The sequence below is a fragment of the Dipteris shenzhenensis genome, chromosome 24 (assembly GCF_047967505.1).
Source record: "Dipteris shenzhenensis isolate YYH24624 ecotype China chromosome 24, Dip_SZ_1.0, whole genome shotgun sequence".
Classification (NCBI taxonomy): domain Eukaryota; kingdom Viridiplantae; phylum Streptophyta; class Polypodiopsida; order Gleicheniales; family Dipteridaceae; genus Dipteris; species Dipteris shenzhenensis.
The window spans coordinates 4606746-4632301 of record NC_141619.1 but is presented as its reverse complement, the minus strand read 5'-3'; the positions used below and the strand labels follow the sequence as shown (position 1 = coordinate 4632301).

The window sequence follows — 25556 nt, the reverse complement described above, 5'->3', positions numbered from 1 at the left end:
AACCTAGAGCATGCGGAGGACAAGTAGGGAGGAGCCTCCTTCTCTGAGATGCCTGCAGCAAAGAGGAGCACTTGGGAGCATTTGGCACGAGGCAGAGTTTACGAGAGTCCTGCGCAGCCTACAGTTCTCCTTTGGTCAAGGGAGACAGGATGGACTTTGGAGCGCTTGGACAAATTTTATGTTGGGGATTGGGCATTGCACAGAAATGGTGTTACAGACATCCTAACGGGGTACTACCATGTCAGATCATTCCCCGGCCAATTGCCCTAGTGCTAGAGAGTGTGCAGCGAAAGCTCCTATACTGAACCTCAGCCAAACTCTCTCCTGCACGTAGAGCACTAGTAGCTTGGTGCGCAATTTTCTTTGGGCAGAAACAGATGGCACAAGGAATACCAAAGCCAGATCACCTGGCAGACAGTGATTCTACCTCAATCACGAGGGGGATTGGATATCATCGACTCGGAGATGCAAAGCAGAGCCCTCTTGGGCAAGTTGGGTCGTCCGGGGTCTCACCCCAAGCACAAAGCCCTCAAAACTCCTCCTGTAGCGCAGGCTCCTTGGGAACACCCCCCGCACTGGTGAGCAGTGGCAACAATCACACAGATGGATTTATTCTGAGGCCCCCCTCAAAGGGAAGGGCTCCCCTTCGATGAGGAGCCTTTTTAGAGTCCAGCAGTGCCTTTCCAGTGGTCTCATTTGGGCCAACCTGTCCTACAGGGAGGAGTTTGAGAGTCAGCCACTTATGTGGCACCTAGAGGTCCGAGATTCGGAGGGGCATATGCTAGGACAGCATACTCATATTGGGTGGGCACAATGGGACAGCGGTCCGGAAAGGTCTTTTGGGGTTTGGAGGCGGCTCTTGTGTGAGGCAAGAGCTAGGGCACAAGCCTTTCTCACCTGAAGAGGGGCAGGCATCCGGATGACAAGATTCAAGTAGGGATCCCCGTCTCTTGGTGGGAGGGGTGTCATTCGCCCTGGACCCCTGCCGGGCCGGTCAGTTCTCGCAAGCAGGGGTACCCCTCAAGATCACTTCTTCCTAGATAGTCTCCTTTCTTGCCGCCACTGATTCTATAGGGTGGGACCGGGTGGCCTCTTATAGGCTAAGTCGGAGAGTGATGGCGGGGATGTAGGAGACTTATGGGGGCTGGAGTGACAGCAAATCAGAGTAGTAGGCCGACTAGGCAAGGCCTGGCACATAGACCCAAACACAATTCTCTCAAGACCAAAGGGAGCAATTTGGCCGGCTTCTCCGCTGTGACTTGAAGTGGGACCCAGAGGAGTGGTTTTGGCCTGCAAGAGTAAGAGAGTCAAACATAGTGGAGGAGGTGCCCTTCTTTTCCACGACTCACATCGTTCATCGAATACAGTTAGAGGCCGTACCTTGGCCCCATCGAGGGAGCACCACTGGGTTGAGCAGGACGTCCCGAGGGAGGTCAGCTCACATTTCTGACCTCACCTATGGACCAACCTGAGCCCACGGAAGATCTCCTATTTCTTCTAGTTCATGGCTCATGGAGGGCTGCCCATTGATCCCTGGCTAGAGCAGAGGCGAGTCGATGGCAGATGCCTTTGTTGTAAAGAGGGAGTACTGGAGACTACCTGTGGGGCTACAGAGCTACGCAAAGAATCTGGCTCGTGAAATTTCGGATTGTGGCTAGCGCACAGCGGATGCAAAGGGACTTCACTTGGGGGATGGTAGCATGGCTCACAGAGGGCGGGCATGCCTCTTCCATTGACCCAATGTCACCAGCTTACACGATCCATGGCCAACAAGAAAGAGGCCTTTGATGCAACACCACCCCCCGTTCATGCCCTACGTTCTCATCAAAGGAAAGTGTCTAGGAGACGGTGGCCAACATCACCGCTTGGAAGATTTGGGCTGCTCGTTGCAGCTAGGTAATGCGGGGACAGGCGATGACTCCGACGGCTACCCTAGTGGCCATCTGGCAAGATATCATTTTCATGTTGCGTGCTATCGAGAGCATGGCACTCCAGGTTTGAGAGAGACTGCTGAAAGGCGAGACTGCTTTGGCCTACAGGGATTTTCTACACTCTTTCCGCGGGAGATATCCGTTGGATGTATAGACCACCTTCGTGGCCGTTAGCCCCTGTTCTAGAGGCAACCTAGGCAGTGAGGCGGTGCCCCGAGAACAAGCTGGTTTTTCTTCTAACAACTTTTCCATTGTAATTACCGGTTTTTCAGCTCCTTATGGACGTTGAAAGCACCGGGGTTTTTATTTTCAAGCATTAATAAGAGTTTCTTTTCTCTTGGGGGGGAAAAGAAAGCAAGTCGAACCCGCCTCTAGTCGTGTCATAATAACTGGGGTGACCACAGTGGGGATGTGGAGAGCTGCCCGCATAAGGATGTAACCATCCCCAGGATGATGCATCCAGCCCTTTTTGCAGCATGTAAGACTAGAGCTCTGTATTGCTCCTCTGAATGGAATCAGACATCCATCTAGCCCACCCGTCCTTTGGAAGGGCATCCTCCACCCAGCATATCTATGCCATGACCTGTTGAACCTCCTCTCTTTAAATAACGCATCTAGAATAATCATACCTTTCTAGGGGAGTTGTTGTCGTGGTTGCTCTAGATGTAATACAATGGGGGAGTGGTCTGACATCGTCATATCGGGTCAAATGCAAGTGGATTCTTCCCCCCTAAGCATATTCCTTGTATTTTTCCCGGTTCATTTCCCCCATGCATGTTTCCAATCGCTAAAATCTATCCATTCTCTCCAGAAGCTTATCATGCCGATGCTGCCCAAAGAAGAACCTAAGGCCCCTGCACTCAAAAGAGCCCATCATCGGCCAAAAATCGTGGCCACTAACGGCAAAGAAAAACTAACCCCATCAGCCTCGCTTTAAGGGAGGGCCTGGCAGCGAAAGACCCCATATCTTGTCCACCGTGAACTCCAAATTGTTGAAGGCACTGTTGGGGTAAAGGCACATTGCCTACCCTTAATTAAAAGAATTAAAGATAGGACACCTATGACTGTCTTAAGACAGTCATAGGGTAAACCTAATCCTAATAAAACATAAGTGAGTTTGTGGTGTGGCTCACTCTTCACTTCACACCCACACTAGTGTGTCTCTCTCTGACTCTCACTCTCTTGCTCCCTTCCTCCTCTCTTCCCCCTCTCAACTGGTATCAGAGCCATCGAGCTGTCTCTCACTCTCCCTCAACCTCACCCATACCGTACGGACGTACGGACAGTTCCGTACTACCGTACGTCGTCCGTACGACTGTACGGACCAGGGCGCAGAGCCGTACGGCAGCGTTTTTGAAAAGGATACGGTGGTCGCGGGTGTGTGCATCGCAGGCGGCACAGTTTGTCGCGGGCGATTTTGGACAACAGCAGCAAGGCGTGGTCGCGGGCGCATTTCGGCGCATACTGCACCTTTTGCAGGTCCTTGACGAGGGCGTGGGTTTTCGCCAGCCTGCTGCAGTACAGCAGCATAGCTGCTGTGTTTTACAGCAGCTCCTACATCATCTGTACGGACAGCCGTACACAGGTACAGACGATAGTCCTTCACAGCCAGGTACGGACTACAGTCCGTCTGCAGGTACACTAAGTTGGCGTCGAACCAGCAGGGTACAGAAACAGCAGGATTTCTTTTTGCTGCAAAGTTTTTTTTTGGGGGGAAGCGCGTGCTGCAAGAAGGACAGCAGTACAGCAGGAGTTTCTATACATTTACTGAGTGAAATTCTCAGTTTTGGGTGATCTTATCAAAGGGCTTTTGCCTGGATGTGTTTGCAGTATATGCCTTGAGGCAGTGTGTAGCCAGGGAGCACACATTTGCTTTATTTCCGCAGTGCATTTGGTGACATTTGTTGCAGGTCACATTCTTTGTACGCACTTTGAAAATCTCAGTTGAGCCACGCTTGGTCAGGGCGCATCGAGTTTACTCGGTCCCTAACTGCCCATCGTTGACAGTGCTCAAAAGATTTTCTTCTTGGTGTCTGTACGTTGTGAGTTGTGTTGTTACTGAGTACACAGGGGCAGCCTATGCATTACACATTGTCAGGTACAAGTGTCAGAGAGATTTCATATTGCATGCTACCTCAGTGTTGAGGTGTTCTCCACTTGATTCAGGGGTCAGATCAAGGGGCTTTTGCCCAGACTTTGTTTGATAGCACTTGGGTTACCAACAAAGATCTTCAGATGCATTTTCTCCCCTTGGTATAAGGGTGATTGCTTGGGATTTATCCCATTTACTGTTGCAGGTTTTGTGACAGGCTGAAGGGTCATTTCCTGTTTTTTTGGAGTGTTTGTCAAGTGGTTTCTGCAATTTGAGTCAGTGACATACCTCATCTGAGGTGGGAGAAGTGATCAGTACAGCAGTGTTTACAGCAGTGTTGGTGGTTTTGTCAGATAATTATGCACTGTTAAGCTCTTGTTGAGCAGCAGCAGCAGTCTGAAATTACTGTTTTTTATGCCTCTTTGAGCTCAGAACAGTTTGTCAGAAGGTACAGTATTTGCAGGGACATTTACTGTTTTGCTGCAGATTTTACTGACAGTAAAAACAGCACCTTTGAGAGTGCTTCTGGCTCTTGAATAGAGCAGGCTTTTCTGAGAAATCAGAACTTTTATTCAGTCTTTTTTTACTTCCAGGGAGTCAGGTACTTTCCTCATCTGATATGGCATCAGGAGGAGGTGATTCTTCAATTCTGAACATAAAGAAACTGGAAGGAGCACATAACTATGCATTATGGGCAGAACAGTGCTTGAATGTTCTTCTGTTAAAGAAGATTGCTAAGCCCATAAGGGTAAAGGGTGTCAAGCCATCTGATATGGCAGCTGATGACTGGGAAGAGCTTGATTTGTCCGCGAGGGCAGCTATCATGCTTACTATTTCAGACACTCTTGTGTTCAATGTACAGGCTGAAAAGACCTCTTATGGTCTATGGCAAAGACTAGAGGAATTATATGCCCAAAAGAGCTCAGCCAGTAAGGTTTATTGGCTGAAGAAGCTGGTTGATCTTCGCATGAAGGAAGGTACAGCTATGACCTCACACTTGAGTGAGTTCAATGCTATCTTTACACAGCTGGTTGCACAGGGGTTGAACCTTGATGAGGAGTTCAAGGCTACTTTCTTGTTGTGTACTCTTCCTGAGAGTTGGGACACTTTCAAGACCACCCTGTCAAACTCAAATGCCACTCTTATTTATGCTGATGTAGAGAGCTCTCTTCTTATGGAGGAGATGAGCAGGAAGAATAATGCGGGCAGCAAGTCTTCAAGTGCTTTGCAGGTACAGGACAGAGGCAGGACTCAGCAGAAGGGGAGATCTGCTAGTAAGTCCAAATCCCGTAGTCAGTCCCGTGGCAAAAAAGACATTGAATGCTTTTATTGTGGCAAGAAGGGACATGTGAAGTCGAAGTGCTTCAAGTTCATACGGGATCAGAAAGCCAAGAAGGCTGAAACAAAGGATGCAGGAAATGCAAGCAAAGGCAAAGGCAAGGCCAAGGCAGATGACTTGGATGCAGTGAATGTTGCAGCAGAGGACAGTGACAGTGACATACATGATGTTTTATGCTCTTCTGCTGTAATAGCACATGCTTTGGTTATTGATGGCCATGACATGCACACCTGGCTCTTGGATTCAGGTGCTTCTTTTCATGTTACACCTCATAGGGAGTGGTTTACTTCCTACACAGGTACTCATGGAGTTGTTCATCTTGGGAACAACTATGCATGTCAGATTGCAGGAATTGGCAGTATACAGATAGTATTTCCTGATGGACAGTCATTTATGCTTGATGGTGTTCGCCATGTGCCGCAAATCAAGAAAAATCTGATTAGCACTGGCTTATTAGATGACAGTGGTTACCACACCACATTTGGGGATTCCAAATGGGTGATTACTGATGGCCAGACTGTAGTGGCTGAGGGTTTTAAGAGTGATACCTTGTACCCTCTTTATGTTTCCAGTGTGGGTAATCATGTTGTTGCCATAACCGAGCTGCCAAAGGTTTCATTGTGGCATAGCCGGTTGGGACACATGTCTGTTAAAGGAATGCAAGAACTGTCACGTTTGGGTTATCTGCCGCCTCTCTCTTTTTCAGATTTGCCTACTTGTGATCATTGTATTTTTGGCAAGCATTCTGTGACTCCTCATAAGAGGAGATCTCCCCAGAATAGAGCACCACTTGATCTAGTGCACACTGATTTGTGTGAGATGCCACAGTTATCACTAGGGGGTGCCAAATATTTTATTACTTTCATTGATGATGCCACACGTAAGGTGTGGGTCTATTTCTTGAAGCATAAGGGAGATGCCCTAGATGCTTTCAAAAGGTTTGTCGCTCAGGTTGAAAATCGGACAGGTCGTAGGCTGAAATGCCTCAGATCCGATAATGGGGGTGAGTATGTGTCACATGCTTTTGTGCAGTTTTGCCAAGCTAAGGGCATCAAACAGGAACTCACAGCCCCTCATAATGCATCTCAAAATGGTGCAAGTGAGCGGATGAATCGAACTATTCAGGAGAAGGTTCGATGTATGTTGTCTTATGCTACATTACCCCATGGCTTTTGGGCAGAAGCCGTGCAAACAGCAGTTCACATTATTAACAGGTCACCAAATAAGGCTTTGGAGTTGAAAGTGCCAGAGGAGGTGTGGTCTGGCAAGCCACCCTCATATAAGCACTTACGGGTATTTGGCTGCGAGTGCTTTGCTCATGTACGCAAAGATCTACGCACCAAACTGGATCCAAAGTCTATCAGATGCATCTTTATGGGATATGGTGACGAAGGTGAAATGGGGTACAGGTTATGGGATCCCGTTAAACGGAAGATTATACGCAGCAATGATGTCATCTTTAAAGAAGATAGTGTACACAAGGAACCCGTGCAACCTGTGGAATACAGGAGGGTTATTTATGATGATGTTGGACAGCAAAGAATGCCCATTTATATGCAGCAGCAGCCTGCTGCAGATCACCCTGTTCAAGAGGGTATACAGGCTGGAAATCAGCCAAATAATTTTGCCAATGATGTACCACTGGATATGCCAGCAGATGGAGCTGTAGCACAGCCAGATATGGTGGTACAGCCACCTGTCATGCATGAAGAACAGGCTGGACAGCAGCCTAATCCGGAACATTTTGTTAGGAGGAGCTCCCGTGCACAACGGCCTCCTGCCAGGTTTGTTCCAGGAGCCAATAATGTGGCTGATTTTATCATGCTGACAGATTGTGGTGAGCCTTCCAGCTTCAAGGAAGCTATGGGAAGAGCAGAGAAAAAGAAGTGGGAGAAAGCCATGCAGTCAGAAATGGACTCCCTACTTCAGAATGATACATGGGACTTGGTGCAGTTACCTGCAGGCAGAAAGGTTTTGCCATGCAAGTGGGTTTACAAAGTCAAAGTGGATTCAAATGCTTTACCTCGGTATAAGGCCAGATTGGTTGCCAAGGGATTTAAGCAGGAGAAGGGCATTGACTTTGATGAGATTTTTTCCCCTGTAGTCAAGATGACTACTTTGAGAGCAGTGTTAGCTCTTGTTGCTCATGATGACATGGATTTATGTCAGATGGATGTGAAGACAGCTTTTCTTCACGGAGATCTTCATGATGAGATCTATATGAGTCAGCCAGAGGGATATGCTGTTAAAGGGAAAGAGCAGCTTGTGTGTAAGCTCAAAAGGAGCTTGTATGGACTCAAGCAGGCACCAAGAGAATGGTACAAAAAGTTTGATGCCTTCATGCAGTCCCAAGGGTATCATCGGTGTGAGACCGATCATTGCTTATACACCAAACGGGCAAAGGATGGCAGTTTGATGCTACTCATTCTATATGTGGATGGCATGCTTATTGCCAGTAAATCTCAGCATGAGATTAGTGCTTTGAAGAAACAACTGCATAAGTCTTTTGACATGAAAGACTTGGGTGATGCAAATCATATTCTTGGCATGCGTATTACTCGTGACAGGTCCAAGGGACTTTTGTTTCTGTCACAGAAAGAGTATATTGACAAAGTACTGCAGAGGTTTAAAATGGAGGGGGGGAAGTCCATTAGTACCCCGTTGCCTCCACATTTAAAACTCAGCAGTAAGGACAGCCCCAGATCAGATGATGATAAGGCTGAAATGGCCAAGGTTCCGTATGCATCTGCAGTTGGATCTTTGATGTATGCCATGGTTGCCACTCGTCCCGATATTGCTTTTGCGGTGGGAGTCATCAGCAGGTATATGGCAAATCCAGGCAAGCGGCATTGGGAAGCAGTGAAAGGTGTCTTGAGGTATCTCAAAGGTACCAAAGACTTGTGCATATGCTATGGTAGGAAGGATGCATCGGTGCATGGTTTTACAGATTCAGACTATGCAGGGAATGCAGATAACCGGAAGTCTACTACCGGTTATATTTTCACATTTGCAGGAGGTGCTATATCATGGGTGTCTCGGTTGCAGAAATGCGTTGCACTGTCAACCACAGAAGCTGAATATGTTGCAGCCACTGAGGCTTGCAAGGAAGCAATATGGCTTACTCGGCTGGTGGGAGATTTGGGCATTACAGGTGACATGCCAGTTTTGCATTGTGATAGTCAGAGTGCTATCATGTTGGCAAAGAATCCGGTCTTTCATCAGAAGACCAAGCACATAGAAGTGAAATATCATTTCATCAGGGAGGTACTGGAAGACAAGCGTCTTGAGCTTGTGAAAGTACATACTGATGATAATCCTGCAGATTTGCTCACTAAGAGCTTGCCTACAGAGCGGTTTGCACATTGCCGCCACATCATGGGATTAGGATGAGACCATTCTTACTTTATGGTCTAGTATACAGTAACTGTATATTGCTGTAATTTTTATTCTTTTCTCCCCTTTAGGCACATTGGCCTTTAGGTGGGAGGTTGTTGGGGTAAAGGCACATTGCCTACCCTTAATTAAAAGAATTAAAGATAGGACACCTATGACTGTCTTAAGACAGTCATAGGGTAAACCTAATCCTAATAAAACATAAGTGAGTTTGTGGTGTGGCTCACTCTTCACTTCACACCCACACTAGTGTGTCTCTCTCTGACTCTCACTCTCTTGCTCCCTTCCTCCTCTCTTCCCCCTCTCAGGCACCTCCAACAATCTAAGAATTAATGTCTAGGAGGCTCTTTGTAAGCTAGCACCAAAAGGGTGCACTCTTGCTAGCAACATGCAGGTGCATATATGTTCAGGATCCCTAATCAATTATCCCCAAGCCTCAAACTAATCCACATTGCATGTCCTCCTATGAGCTCACCTTCAAGGCCTAACCCTTCGAGATGCAAACAGTTGCCCTCTATCCCATTGTCAGGGTCTAGATATCTGCGCCCTTCTTGGAAGAAGGCGTTTCCGTCTACACATATCTGAGGCTGAAAACATATGCTCTTGAAGCATGGGAAACCATCCATGTTCAAACTCACTATATTGTTCAGCTTATAGAGAAGTGGGACGTTGACGAATAAGGCCCTCCGATGACTAGAAGCCAGTGTGGCCACTTCTAAATGAGTGGCCTTTGCTGGAGGCTTAGAGGGGGAGTGGTCAAGATCTGTGTGCACTAGGCATCATTGGCTCGAGTCCCACCTTGAGGACCCAAGACATCAAGAAAGAGATTGAGACTCCTAGCCAGACTCCACATTAGTTGCGAAGCCAATGCGTGACTTGGCTGAGCTTCTCGCTCCTTTAGACGAATCACGGCCACAATACAACCACAACTACGCATGTCTTTAGGAAAAGAAGGTGGCATTGTGACCATGTACTAGCCCCTCAAGCATCTCCATCTTCTTGACCTTCAACATAAGGTCAAATGTGATGGTGGGCCCGTCTTTTACAATTCTTTGCTGCTCTCTTGCCATTTTTCTTGTCTTCCACCCTAGTACAAACCCCCTGCAATGGGTCAAACCAAGTGGTTTGCAACTGAGAAAGTTGTCACAGTAGCGGGGAGGGGGTTGTGTCCCCCAACCATAGGGAGAGCCTGTTCAAGGCCAACTCTCAGCCCAGAAAAAGGAGAAGCAAAGGGCAGCCTCTCGGCTGGTGAAACTGAGCAGATATGAGGGGGGGCAGTAGGAAAGGGACGGTGGCAGAAGAGGCTGAGGGGGGCAAGGTGCAGCAAGAGGCAGAGAAGAAGCACGAAGGGGCCAAGATGGCCCATTTGACGAGCATAGGGGGGTGCAATGACCCCTAGCAAAGGGGTCATTGCACCGAATAAATAAGGTGGGGGGAAAGAGTTCTACATGAGATGCTTGGTGGGTGTAAGTGCCTCACACAGCAAACCCGGCTCTCAAAACAAAACAGAGGGGATGGAAGCAAGGCCGAGCAAAAAGGGCGAAGGCAAGGAAGCAGGGCAGCCATCGAACAGGCTGCTGAACGGCCCACAAAGGGGCTGCACTCCGATCAGTCTTGGGCTGGGACGGAGAAGAGAAGAGGTGGTGAGAGACAGAGGGGCAGAGACGGGAGAGGAACGAAGGCTGATGGGGGGAGGTAGCAGGCCACAGAGGTAAGCAGGGAGCAGCTTCTTTAGATTATAGATATTACAAATAAAGAATATAGATATTACAAAAATGTAACAGTCATATAAGATTTTGTATAGAGTAGGAGCCTTTTTTATAATATTCTTAAGGAAGCAATTAAAAAGCGTCAAGGCAAAGCCAAGAATCTTCAGGGCCTCTACATCGTGGAGATCTGGAAGCACAGAAATTATTCGTCCATAACTTTGGTGTTGACAAAAACAGTAGCGCACGTGTTTCTCTATTCCAGAATCTTTGGCACAGCCATTTACAAGAGCTTAGTATGCTTAGCTTGGTTTGTCCCATAGATCCCGTTGGGTCTCCAGAGGAGTTTAATGGAAGTTTCATTCCGTTTCATTCTATATGTGGATCGCTAGAGTAGGTGCTCCATCAATAGAACCACGACTGATTTAACAAAAGCAACTATCCAGATATAACTTTATAATCAGACCTGCCCATTGGCTGAGACGCCGGGTGACTTGCCCGGGCTACACGTCAATTCGAAAACGGTTGGATCAAAAAAGTTTGCCATCTTCCATTACAGACCCTTCATCCCTTTGCTTAGCTGGTCCCTCTCGAAATCAGATAATGATCCATGACAAGCTTCAATCTCTGTGTGATTTCTTGATTCAACATAAAATCAATAGTAATCCTCACATTACGTGGTTTAAATGAGCTCCCAGAAGTTGATTTGTTTCACACTCAGATTTTGCGTGTATTTTACGTGGTCATATAATCGTCGAACATTGCGCGTTAGTTGATCCAAAACAAAATACAAATTTGATCAGAAATTTATAGCTCTTGACTTAGTGTTGCAAGAGCGGAGTCCAGCCGTAATTTAAAGCCTTTTCGGCCGACAAAGCAAACTCTCTTTGTTACTTTGGCAACTATTGACTTAAGCCACAAAGCAGGGTCATTTTGAGCAGGACGGCCACCTGAAGAATCAGTCGCTCCCTTGAGTTTGAGTGATGGATTCGCCACTGACGACTGGATTGGATCCAAGTCTGACTCTGCCTTGTATCTTTGGCATCGTCTTGCACGGTACGAGTTTGTCTCGTGAACACGACGTTTCAGAAACGCTGGGATATCCACTCCGAGAGAAATGCAAGCAGTGCATGGTGGATGGTGAAACAATACGCCGGCCATGCGGTGACCGGGTAAAAGCCTCAAGTCGAGAAGAGCATCACATGCGTTAGATGGTCCACACAATATTTAAAGATCCTGCTTCACAATTGCTCCACGGGACTCTTCCACTAGTTTTCTTGATAGGAGTCGCTCTTGCTTAATGATAGTTTAACATTTGTCTCCTTTTGAGCGCAATACGTAAATTTCACATTTTTAGCACCGGCCCCTTAGGGGTAGAGCTCTACCGACTACTAGAAAGACACTATTTTGGAAGCCCTTTGAAAGGGGAACAACACCACTTTAGTACTCACCCACTTGGGGGCATTGTTGTAGACACGTGTGCCTCTTGTGTTTTCCTTGTATTGAAAAATCAAAAATTCAATTTTCATAAGTCCGAAGTCACGACCCAAGTACCTAGAGAGGAAATCAAAAAATAATGATTTCTTACTACCACGAGTACCTTGACTCGACCTTTTGAAAACCTCCTTTCCTCTCTCTCCTCTCTCTCTCTTTGCCACGTGGAGCCCCCCTTTGCCTAGAACCTGACTATCCTCTGAGTGCCAAGTGGAACCTTCTCTATTATAAAATATATATGATATATAAAGGAAGATGTTAAACCCAATAGAAGAATATGTGCCTGTTTGAAGTTAATGTCCATCATCCTCACCAGTTAAACTCAAATCACTTCCTCATGGTACTAGTATATAAATAAATAAAAGAGGGTAATTAGTTGTAGAAATACATTAGCAAATGCATGCCAAAATTAAAACCATGTAATATGTACACATATGCATATTTTATATGTGTTATTCTATTGTACGTATAGTAAATCAATTAACACTAAAATAATAATTTGACAAAGACATTTATGTCATGGTCTCATAACCTGAGCTCATTCCCTATGAAAATGCCACATTATCAAGAGAATATATATTAAGACTTCTAACACCTAGAACAACCACCACCAATGAAAATGTTCCATTATCAATAGAAAATTGCAATAAGAGAATAACAATAACCTACAGACCAAGACCTATTAAAGCCTGTGAAGAATTAGGAAAATGCAATAACTCTTAAGATTTTAATATGAACTTGGCCAACATCAAGATCTACACTACTACCATTTACTAGTAATCAATAACAGCTCACCCTATTCTCAACATGTACCACAAGCATGATAATAGTAGTGCTTTTACTACCAATGTTGGAATGACATTATGGTGTGGCTTTATGAACCCGTGAGACAAGGGTTAGTGGCTTTACAAAAGTTTTCAAGTATTAGCAATCTTCAAGGTGAACTTTCAACTTAGAGGTTTCATTTCATTATCTATGAAGAATATTAATAAGAGATTAATAAAGATACCCGAGGATAAGTAATGCATAAGTGTGAACTCTCACCTAGTGGGGTTGTTTTGTCTTTGAAGAATTAAAAAAAGGAATAAGATAAATGCCAACTCTTAACTAAAGGGGTTGTTTTGTTGTCTTTAAAGAAATAGGAAAGGTATTCCAGGATAAATATAAGAGCAAGGTGTCATTTTTTACAGTTAGCCCCACTAGCTTGGTTTTCACACCTCAATGAGGCACAACAAGAGGTATGACGCACCCTAAGTCTTTTGAAGTCTTTTCTGGTAGTCGTGGCTTGATAGCAATCCCACTTAACTCACTCACACGTAAGCTTTCCTTGATCACAATTGGCTCTCCCTTCGATTGTCCTCTTGAACCATATCCAAGCACACTCTCTGTGGGTGGCCTCTCGATCTTTCACTCCTAGGTCTTCCATATACTTTGCTTTACCATAGTGCACACAAGCACGCCCTTCATGGACATCTTCTTAAGTCCACCAGTTGTGTAGACATAGTCTTTGGATCTTATAGGCATATCCTCTATGAATTTCCCCTCAACATCAATCTCCAAAAGTAATCTCACTTTTCAAGAATTGCTACTCTTTAGGCCTTCTTCATATGATTTGCAACTTGCTTTGGGCCACACGATTGCAAGTTGCTTTGAGCCCTATGACATCTTCTATGGGATAATCATCCCTCAAGCCAATATTTTGCACAATGTCAAGTCGTTCCACATATAGTTGCACCTTCAATGGATTCCTCCTACACACCCCTCAGAGGCAGAGCCGTCGCATGGCCACATATGTTTAGAATTCATGGCCCCGGCATGATGATTCATGGGTTTGCTCCCTTGACCCCTTTGGATAGCCCTCTATGATGTTATTTAGCAACATTCTAGACCACCAATTTCTAAGATCATAGATCGAGGGCTGTCAAACACCCCAAGCGTTCCTCTCATGCTCTCCAACCCACCCACTATCATGCTTTCTTGTAAAAGATCATGCTTAAGTATTGCAAGTAGATAGAGTAAAGGATAGAGAAGTGCATGTAGATTGCCAAATTTGTATTTACAAGTAACAAAAAGCAAGAGATTCGCTTAGAACATCCTTTTCAAAAATTGCCAAATGGTCCCCCTAAATAGGAGACTTCATTGCTTCTTAGGAACAAACAAGTTTCTATAAAATGGGGAGGGAGGAAGCTCTCTTTTCCACAAACTCCTAAAATAGTCATGCTAGGTCAATTCTAAGTTGACTATGCAAAATACGCTTTGCCACTTTATAGAATTGATGTCCTTCTCAATAGAGGAGATCTCAGAGGAATGATAAATCAAGACTGTTCCCGATGCTCACACACCATAAACAAGTTCAACTTGAATTAGTGGCCATGTACTCACATTTGTATAAGAGCCTAACTCATTCATGAATGCCCTGAATGAGTGGTCACACCACAATTGATGTGCTACCTCACTAACCTTAGCTCCAAAACTTGCCTTATCCTCATAATTTGGAAGTGTTACAATAGATAGAGACTTAGTTGAGGGCATGCCTATCTAGCTACCTTGTTACACATAGAAGAAAACAAGGGTGCCGCAAAACCAACATTGAAGGAAGAACACCTTGGAGCATGTAACCTATTTTGAGACAAGATAAGTCTAAGTGTCCATATATAAACTTCAAAGTGCATTCAAGCAGTGGAGTTTTAAATCAATGCACTTAACCGTTTAAGTGTTCCTCAATCAAAACTACCACCCTGTATAAAGTTTGTAATTTGGACAAGATTTTGTGCTCATTTTGTGTGACAAAAAAATCTTCCCTACGCACATGTAGCATCAAGTTTCTTGGATGGTCCAACATCCAAATCTTTGCAAATGAGCCCAATATTTTTCCCACCTTCCTCTCCTCCTCATCCTTCCTCCTCAACCTCTGCAATCCCTCTCTACCTTTAACCCCATGAATATATGAAGGAGACTAGCTCTCCACTCCTCAACCTTGAATGCCTCCTAAATGTTGCAACCATATATCAACCTCGAACTCCTAGTTAGCTTTCCCAACCCTATCCTCCTTCTAAACTCTGCAAACCCTTTCTAAACCCTTGAACCTCCAAATGGAGGTAGACCGTTGGGACAACTATGGTCAAGGGCTTGTTCTATGGTGCATGTGTGCATCTAGGGGAGTCACATGTGTGTGTGTGTGTGTGTGATGTATAAGCACACCTAGTGCTATGAGGTGTCTAGTGTGTGACCTAAGTGATGATGTAAGCCAAAGGCCCCCGCATGGGAGGTTCCTTTGATTTAGGCCAGTCCCACTGATGTAGGGGAGGTGCCTACACCATCCTCTCTTTCTATAAAATGGAGGTCATTCCTTCATTCTAATACAATGGATTTTGCCTCACTTGTGCTCTCACTCTTTGTGCCATGATGCATCTCTTCTACCCCTCACTCCTCTACATTTGGTATCAGACCTGGTAGGCTCTAGAAAATCCACTTTGGTAGTGCCACCTCATCATCTTCCCCATCACCTCCATTTTGAAGCTCTCTCTCCCTTTCTCTTCAGAAATGGCTAAACTTCGTTCTCTTCATTCTCTACGTCTTTTGCCAAACCCTCTTAACTGAAGATTCTTCCCCTTGGGGCACACCTCTAGCTCAAAACATTGCTCTAGATGTGGTCTTTGCTACTTGTATTGATCCAAACAGAGCGCGGCGATTGGTAGCGAAATTCTGCGCCTGCAGAGCAAATGACAACCTGCCCTTCAAGCACAAGTCAGGTAATTTCTAGATTCTTGCTACTGGTGAAATTTGACCCTATATGGTCCACTAGTTGCAGATAAATCAACAAAAGAACAGTCAACCTTGGAGAGACTCTCACAGGCAATGTGGCACACTATTTTGCCTCTCCTCTGCTGTGCTTACTCTTTGGTATAAGGCTTTCATTCTAGCTTACAAAGTTCCAAATCTAAAGATATGTGGAGTGAGAATTCAAGCCTCCAAGTTACTCTGTTTCCTTGCAAGCATTTTTTACAGGTTTTGAAATTTTGACGCTAGAGTAAATGCTATGTTGATGCTTGAGGATTGAAGTAATGCCAAAGTTCAGTTCAGAGAATGTATTTTTAGTTTGAAATTCAATCAGAACTAATCTTTTGTCAAAATGCCAAGCTCTGAGGGATCTTCGAACGATAAACACTTGAAGAAGACTACAAGAAGGACAAAATTCAAAGTGAAGAAGACCCTAACCAAGAAACTTTGGGAGAAGCCAACAGGGTATGAGTTCTCTGAATTTATCTCTAGCAATCTACATTTGTATGGTGAGGGAGATTTCTTTGTTCCACAAGATTAGTTATTTTGTAAGAGAGTAGACATTGCCTGATAAAGGTAAGACCCTCTCATGGCTACTTATAAAATTGACAAGTTCAATGGCCAAGGATTCCATACTTGGCAGATGAAGATAAAGTTTATGCTTATGAAGGAGAATCTATGGGACTTAGTCAAAGAAGGAACTCAAATCTCTCAGGAAAGTGAATCAACTACAGCAAAAGGTAAAGGAAAAGCCACTGACTCTACTTCTACACCTGCAGATGCAAAGAGAATTGAGAAAGCCTATGCCATCATTGCATTAGGTTTGGGTGATGACTATGTACACCACATCTTAGATTTGGAATCCCCTTTGGAAGCATGGCACAAGTTAGATATATTGTTTGGTGCCAGCTCTCATACTTCCAAATTAAATCTAAAAATTAAGTTCTTTGAACTTAGAACGGAGGGAGATAATGTTGCTGCCCATGTCAACACTATGAGAAGTATTATGACACAACTAGCTTCAATTAATTCCCCTATCACTGAGGATGATGCTATGGCAATGCTTTTAAAGAGTACGCCTCAGGATTTTGACTATGTGATTACTACTTTGAAGAATCTCCCAAAACCCTCATTAGAAGGCATCATTAGTGCCTTACAAGAAGAGGAAAGGAAGAACAATTCAAGAGTGGGCAAAATGCATACAGAGGCACTTGCAGTGAGGTTTTCAAAGAGCAAGTACAAGACTTGTAAACACTGTGTGAAAAACAATCACCTTGAGAAGGATTGTTATAGAATCAACCCTTGCTCATATTGTGGAAAGAATAATCACTCTAAAAAGTTTTGCAATGAGAAAAAGAGGACTATGTCAAATATGGTTGAAGAGAGAACTCCATCAGCAAAGGAAGCATCCAACTTTGTCATAGAAGACAAGGACTTTGCCTTTTGAGCAACTTGTCTTTGAATTTTTGTTTATCATTAGTTGGTCAAATTTTGAGGTCCTCTACCTGGAGTTGTACTCTAAAAAGAATGTCATATGTTTTGTATTTTGTAAATCAACTTTGGTCACCATATGATGTAGGCCATGTGATATGTGTTTGGTCTATCCCATTTTTTGTAAACCTTGACACTTGAGCACCTTTGCTAGCATGAGATCCTAGACATAGATTTAACCTTGACCACCATGAAATGGCCATGTGTGACCACCATGAGATGGCATGAGACACTAAGACTAGATGTATCCTTGACATTGCAAGAGGCAAACCCTTGAGCGGGGGGTATGTTGGGATAACTATGTTCAAGGGCTTGCTCTATGGTGCATGTGTGCATCTAGGGGAGTCACATGTGTGTGTGTGTGTGTGATGTAGAAGCACACCGAGTGCTATGAGGTGTCTAGTGTGTGACCTAAGTGATGATGTAAGCCAAAGGCCCCCACATGGGAGGTTCCTTTGATTTAGGCCAATCCCACTGATGTAGGGGATGATTGCCACTGATATAGGGGAGGTGCCTACACCATCCTCTCTTTCTATAAAATGGAGGTCATTCCTTCATTCTAATACAATGGATTTTGCCTCACTTGTGCTCTCACTCTTTGTGCCATGATGCATCTCTTCTGCCCCTCACTCCTCTACACAAACCTCCTTTAATCCATGTGATCAACACTTCTTTTTCACCTAAGCACACACTAGAACTAATTTCCATGCTTTAGTCTGTATATACACCTCTCACCAAAATACGACCCAAGTACCTATGCTATATTTGTGAACACCTATGCTACAATAGGCCATGAAATAAGTGTAGGTGACCAACACCATTTGAAAATGAGATAAAAAGTGACAACAAGGATTCCAGCTCTTTAGGTTAGAGTTGTTGAACTACCATAATTGCTTGAATGGGATTGGGAGCTTGAGGGTATTCAACCCATGGCCCTAACTGATGAGGCCACTAAATGGTATCTTAAACTCCTTGTGGAGGAATGAGATACTTGTGATATCCTTCCTAATCAATTCAAAAGGAGATTTTAAGGTAGCCCTACCCTACTTCTTTTGGACCCATGCCTCTTCTCCCTATTCCTCATATTGATACCTACCTAATCCCTATACTATTAACAAGCTAGTTGCATTGCATTATCACTCCAAGGAGTCACTATATGTAAGCCCTATATATCATGTGTGTTCAATTCCTTATTGTTAAATCCTTTATCTGTGAATATTGTATGATAAAGACACCTTTTTCTATATAAATCTTAAGATTTCTTGCAAAATCATTTTTTAAACATCCCTATGTAAATATTTACGTCAACAAAATCATTTGGAAATATCCTTGTATTGAAAATACACGATAGTCACGTTTTCTCTACATGCCCACCTGAAGCATTGACACAACATGTGTATGCTGGTATACTACCTAGAATGGAAAGGTATTCTCCCATATGACTCAGACATGATGCATATTTGATGTTGACAAAAGTTTGAGGATATGTATAGAGACATTCTATGAAGTTTGAGGATATACAGAGACATTCTATGTAGTGACCCACATCTATCTCCACCCTCATCTTTGCAATCTGTCTTCACCCTTATCTCCACCTACTACATATGTACCTTATCCTGCATCTCCATCCTTATCTTTGGCCTCTACCTCCACCCTCATCTTTGTCCTTTGTCTACACCTACATACACACCTTATCCTTATACTCCACCCTTGTCTCCTCTCTATCTACACCCTCATCCTCCATCTTTACTCTTGTTTCCACCCTCCATCACCATGTAGAATTATTATAGCCCAATATTCTTCCAAAGTCTTCATGCGTAATCAGGACAACAAATGAAATTGAATGTTATCTTTGAGTGAGGTTGAATTCTTGAAGCCACCAAAACCATGCTACTTAGAAATAATTCAATGCTGCATATTTTGTGATCCCAATGGAGTTGTCCACCAACGCATTACTTCCAATCCTATGAAAATATATTTAATAAAAAGGCTATAATTTTGATTGTGTCATAAGCATAGACAACACCCAAAGTAGAATGAAAATTGAGAAATCCATGTGATTTTTTAATATGCCTTTGCTATGGGATTACAAACTTTTTTTGATACCAATGTTAAAGTAGCTATAGTTGAGGGCTTTATTACTAATACCACTAGGACACAAACTTTATTTTCTATGAGCTCCTCTTATGTATCAATCCATGAGAGCCCCTCTAAAATCTACCCTCCTAGTCTAATGCTTACACTTGCATTCATCTCATGGTGCTATATCTCCTACAAATAACTTTTTTACATTATCCTTCTCATGGTCCCATCTATGCACCTTTCCATTCGTTCCTAGACATAGGAAAATCAAGCAAGTGAAAAAATAAAATTACAAAACCTACCTCAAGAGAATGAAGCGAGTGTTCACAAAATGTGATCCTTATTTTGATGAAAAGGATCTAAATGCATGGTCCATTTCCATTCTAAAAAAGGCCCTTTGGAGTGAAATGTAGGAAATCAGCCTTTATGAGGGAAATGAAGGAAATTAGCCTCCATCAGCATTACAATGATGATCATAAAGTAGTAGCTGGCCTTCAGAATGGTAGGATTGACTTGGACATTGGAAATGATGAAAATAAATCCAGCCATCATGACAATAGGATGTTGGTGTACTCCCTAGACCTATGAGTTGGTCATGCATCCATGCTCAAATTTGAGTCTCTGATCACGTTGACACCTAAGCCATGAGAGTGCTTGGTTCAACCTCTGAATTATGCTCAGCTGTTAGCCTCTGAGATTGCCTAGGATGCACAGTCTGGATGATGTCATAGTTTCTCACCCTAGCTTCGAAGGGGGGTTTGTTGGAATCGGAGTCCTAGTGTGTGTGGTCCTAGAGTCCTAGGAGTGTCCTACAGTTGTGTGAGTGTGAAGAGTCTTGAGGCCACTTGTGCCACCTCATGTGGTAGGTGTGATTCCTCCCCTAGATTATAGGATTTAGATGCTCTTGTGTGTGACCTCATCTATGAGGTGTCTGTGTGGGAAGATAAGGCTTGCCTAGCCTATAAAAAAGGCAATGTACTTGCTGTGAGATATCATCTATCAATCTATTGACATTAGTTCGTGCCTCATCTCTTGTCTCCAACATGTGTCTCTCACCCTCTCCCCATTTTCAACAAGATTACCGTGACCAACTTGGGTTGAGATCATGCAAGGTTACCACAACCATCTCGGATAGAGACCATGTGTGCAAGCAAGGGTAAAATTGATCTAACTCCAAACAACCCAATAGGCATGACCCCAAGATACTAGGAAAGGATAACACAAGCTACACTCTAGGAAACCAATCAGTCAGTAGTAGTTCTATGGGTTCCTAGGTTTTGTCTCAGAAGGCAATACATTGCAACTTCCTAAGTCCAAAGTTTAGGTATTTAGGTGTAGAGCCCAAGTTAGAAAGGGCTCGTTCCCATACTCTAGCTCTAGTTTCATCTTGTTGAGTTTAGTCCAGCCTATAAAAAGTTGAGTCTTATTGCTCTCAATAAGTGCGTGCCTCAAGCTGATGTGAGAGATTATTTGAGCATTGAGTTTGTACTAGCTACGATTATTTTTAACTAATTGGGTTGTACTCATAATACAAGTACTATTGTTTTAGATCTCTTGTTCACATTTTGGATTCTTGCAATGCTTGTATTTCTCTACACACTCTAATTCATCTTTCTTTATATGGTTTTGCCCACGCAGCACAAGCTCCCATGAAAAACTCTTGATATTTAACTCTGCATCTAGAGCATCAAGCAAGATTTGCATACCAAGTGACTTCAGGAGTGCAACAGAGGGCATCTTCCTGCAAGGCACTGTGCACTCACACCACCATGCATTGACAACCAAGGGGTGAGTAGAAAAATTTTCAATACCATGCAAATGATTCAAAATACCCAATGGTAAACCAAAAACACTATGTTGTAGATGGCTATAAAAGGGGTCCCCATTGCCATTTTATAGCATTCACTATGCAATCCGCCACTAAGATCTTGTTTTTCCATCATCTTCTTATCTCCTTCTCATGAGTTTCCAGCTTTCATTCTTACTTTCTCTAAAATTAGTATTTGTCAGTCAGTGTGGCTTGCAATTGCTAGCCTTGATCACCTCCCCTTAGCTAACATAGAGATAGATAGATAGATAGTTAGAGAAGTGGTACATATAAGGATCATACCATTGGCATTCAAGTGGAAGGCATGGCCTCGAGAGTAAAATAAGAAATGGTGTAGGCCATAGAGAAAAAGTTCTCAGTATCCCAACATCCCATCCTACATATACAAGAAGGGAGAATGTATGGTGCCCCCCATTGTGTGGCCAAACACAAAAAAAATGAATGCCCAATCTTGAGGAGAAATTTGAGTGCAAAAGGGGCCCAGCCATGAAGGTGTCCAATTTCCCATGCTCTAAGCCATGATGTCAATACATGCTTCTATAGCACGAGTGTGGCACAAACCTAGACCCCAATGACATTAATAAGAACTTTACCTAGTGTATAGGCAACCCTCCCAATGTATAGATGCTAAGGTTCAATCCCATCCTTTCCAAGGATGCAATTGCCTCATTTATTGAGGGTCTTCAACCATGTTGCTTTTATTTCATCAAATGTGTACCTATAATAGCACAACATGACGTGTGAAAGATTTGGAGAAACCTTATAGGATCTCCCTATCCATTGTATTTTGGCATTTTGATGCAACTAAAATGTCTTCTTACATTGTTGTTAGCATTGTTGCATTGTCAACCAAAGTTGTTCCTACCTCTCCATCTTCATGTATTGCTCCTCCATTGCATCTTCAATTTGCCCATAATGGTGGTGGAGGGAGAGATATTAAATTGGTAGAGGGCAATAAAGGCACAAGAAAGTTCTCAAAAATAGGTGGGTTCTATCCTTCTTGATCTTAAGTGCATAAATTATGTCAAATAGTTGCTTTCAAGATGATGATTATTACAATGAAGCAAATTCTTATTTTTTACCTCTATGGACCAAAAGAGGCGACAATATGTTAGAATCACTAGTCAAATTCTACATGACTAATGCAATCTTAAATTAATCAATTAGCCGGATTTTTTTCTCTAAACTATAATTTTACATGTGTAAAATCTAGATTCAAATGGGGTTCAATTTGGTGCCCAAATGACCAAGTTATGGCCATGAAATTTTCAACGAAGGGTCCTATTTTTTAGAGGGATAGAAGTTTAGGTTACATCAAAGGCTTCTATTGGAGGCTGTTTTTACAGTCTAGCCAAGGTAAAGTTGTATTTTAGTTAACTAATTAGGGTTTGGTTTAACTAGCAATAGTTAGTGTCTATCAACAATTTGAGGATCTTGCAGACCTATCTAATGACTAGTGTCTCAGCAAAATCTTGTACCTAGGTAGCTAATAGGATCTCCAAGCCTTAACAAATCTTTAACACACACTCAGAGAGATGCCAAAGGTACACAACCAAGAGGGAAGAGCACCTACACCAAGGGAGAAAAAGTTGGAACATCTTGGCCAACTGAGAAGTTAGAATCATTTTTAAACTAGGAATGGGCACGTGATGGGAATGAGTAGCCATAAAGAAAGCTAGGATTTGAGTCATCCAACAAGTCTATCCATGAGTTGAGCCACAAGCATAACTAATGACCAAGAAGATATGAATTTAGTCCTTAGGCCAGATGATCCTCTGAGTCAAAATTAAGAAGATGACCTTCTCTTAAGATGGAGGCAAAGCAAGAATCAAGCTACAAATGGGATGAACAAGCTTATTTGATTGGTGGATAATGAGCCCATCGACAAAACATATCAGAGTCCAAGCAACCACCTATTATAGATCAGCCTTGTAGTGCTCCAATCTTAGGATGAACAAACAATGTCCATGTTGACAATGATAGTTGCCAATGTGGGATATTTTGTCCTAGTTGGTCATTGAGCTACTAAAATTGAGCACCAAGTCCCACTCGAGCTAGAGTAATAGAACCACGACCAAGAATTCCCAAACCTATAGTTGCTCCTACTGCTAGAATAGTTGCCAATCTGGGATACTTTCTCCCAGTTGGTCATTGTCAATTGAGCTACTAAAATTGAGCACCAAGTCCCACTCAAGCTTGAGCAACAGAACCACAACCAAGAAGTCCCATGCCTATCAAACCCCAATTAGAGCAAGAAGACCAAAAGATCAAGAAGTCCAGTGCTAGTTGCTCCTACTACTAGAATAGGACAATCAAGACCAAGACCACTTGACCTTGTGGATCTTGATCTGACCAACATAGCACCCAAGATAGAGGCCATAAAAGCAAAGGAAACCCCATCCCATCGAAGTAAAGTTCCAAGATTTCAAAGGTGTTCATGATGAACATTTATACACTGAGCTACTGGCCAGCTGACATGAGCCTTTGACAAAGCAATATCATAAAACTCAAGAAATACTTAGGATTGCCCAACTTACAATAGATTCAGAATGATGAGTGATGATTGAATAGGAACAAAGGCTCAAATCCCTCATTACTCCCACTGCCAAGCTTTGCTAGTGCAAGAACAAAATGCCTCCCTCTGTAGCAAAGGGGCTACACTAGAGCAAATCTAAGGCTTGTTGCAATAGCTTGATAATCCCCACAAGAACTCGAGAAAAATTGCTTGATGACAAGACCCTAATGACGACCAAGAAGGTGCATCTGACCAAGGTGGCCCACTCGTGGTCTTGTAGCCCCTCCTCAAGCCACAAACCCTAGCTACTATGGTGAGAATTCTTGGTTCAAAGACCATGATCCATAGGACAAACTACCCCAATAATGTAGGCCACTAGACAGGACTTTGAGAAGAGAACTATAGCACAAGCTTTACTACTTAATCTCGAGCCACTATTTGTGCCTTTTATTGGTGCATAATATTTTTTGCTAGGATGTTTGATGGATACAAGCATACAAACTTTCCCCTTTCCATGTTGTAGAGATAGCCATCGGCATCCCCATAGCATTCATTTTTTGCCAACGAGCCCACAAAATTTTGCCTATTCTAGGTGGCATTTTGCTTTCCATAACCAATTGAGCTAGTTTTCCATTTTCTTACAGAGCTTTGGGATTACATTCAGTAGAGGCTACTAGCTCTGATTTGCCATTTTTGGATTCTTTACAACTCTTACATTAGTTGGACCAGCTAGGTGACTTGCCACCTAAAATATCAATGTATAATCAAGCTTGCCATGGCTTTGACCTTGTAGTGAAGGAAGCAAAGGGAGACCTTCTGAACCAAGTGCCAAGAAATAATGTGAAAATGTAGGGATGTGCCTCAATCAACCATGATCAATCTATCTAATGGGATCTGGTATATCTGAAGCCATGACTATGTGGCAACATGTTCTGACAGTGTGTAGAAGTCCCATGAAAAATTGGATGAAGCCCCCTAGGGCTCAACTCATGTGCTATAAACCTCATTTTGAGGACTTTGGAATCATCCATCTAGATGCTAGTGTGATGATAGTGGGTTGAAGGGTGGCACCCAAATGCTTAGAGAAAGAGCCTGTCAAATTTGACTCACTCCATCCTTCTCATCAAAGCCACCCATCTCAATTCTACACATCTCATCCAATCATCAAATGCACAACGGTCACCCTGGCATATCATGAGTGGTGGAGCTTGATATCTCAACACATCAGGCTGTAATAACAACAATAGTTCTCACTCTAAACTATTGTTATTATAGCCTGATACATCGACTGAATGCTAAGCCCTCTAGTGCTCCAACCCTTTAGCGACCTCCCTTATTCTTGTAGTGATAGCGCTTGACTCCTAAAAGACAAACAACTAGCACCACACCTTGCCAATGGCAGTCTACCATTTGGTCACCAAGTTTTGAGCAAAGGTTCATCTACAAGCCAAAGCAGCTGTGAGGACATGGAAAATGTGAAGCTAAGGCAAAATGATAACCTTAGATTTGTTGGAATCAGAGTCCTAGTGTGTGTGGTCCTAGAGTCCTAGGAGTGTCCTACAGTTGTGTGAGTGTGAAGAGCCTTGAGGCCACTTGTGCCACCTCATGTGGTAGGTGTGATTCCTCTCCTAGATTATAGGATCTAGATTCTCTTGTGTGTGACCTCATCTATGAGGTGTCTATGTGGGAAGATAAGGCTTGCCCAGCCTATAAAAGAGGCAATGTACTTGCTGTGAGATATCATCTATCAATCTATTAACATCAGTTCGTGCCTCAGCTCTTGTCTCCAATCATGTGTCTCTCACCCTCTCCCCATTTTCAACAGTTGGTATTAGAGTGGGTCTTCCCTGACTGAGCTCTTGCTGACTTGAAGCTGCCCACGTTGCTGCTCTTGCTCCTGCTCTA

General features: G+C 43.5%; 1 protein-coding gene across 2 annotated transcripts in view; it reads right to left on the bottom strand.

Annotated features, from left to right (window-relative positions):
- LOC147886109 (putative 2-carboxy-D-arabinitol-1-phosphatase) overlaps nucleotides 1-11717 on the bottom strand; it is a 102957-nt gene extending 91240 nt beyond the window's left edge. For both annotated transcript variants that reach the window (XM_087395504.1, XM_087395505.1), the window contains exon 1: nucleotides 11412-11717. In XM_087395504.1, the coding sequence (XP_087251630.1) occupies nucleotides 11412-11622 (211 nt within the window). In that variant the 5' untranslated portion in view covers nucleotides 11623-11717. The remainder of the gene's footprint in view (nucleotides 1-11411) is intronic.
- Nucleotides 11718-25556: the final 13839 nt, after the last annotated feature.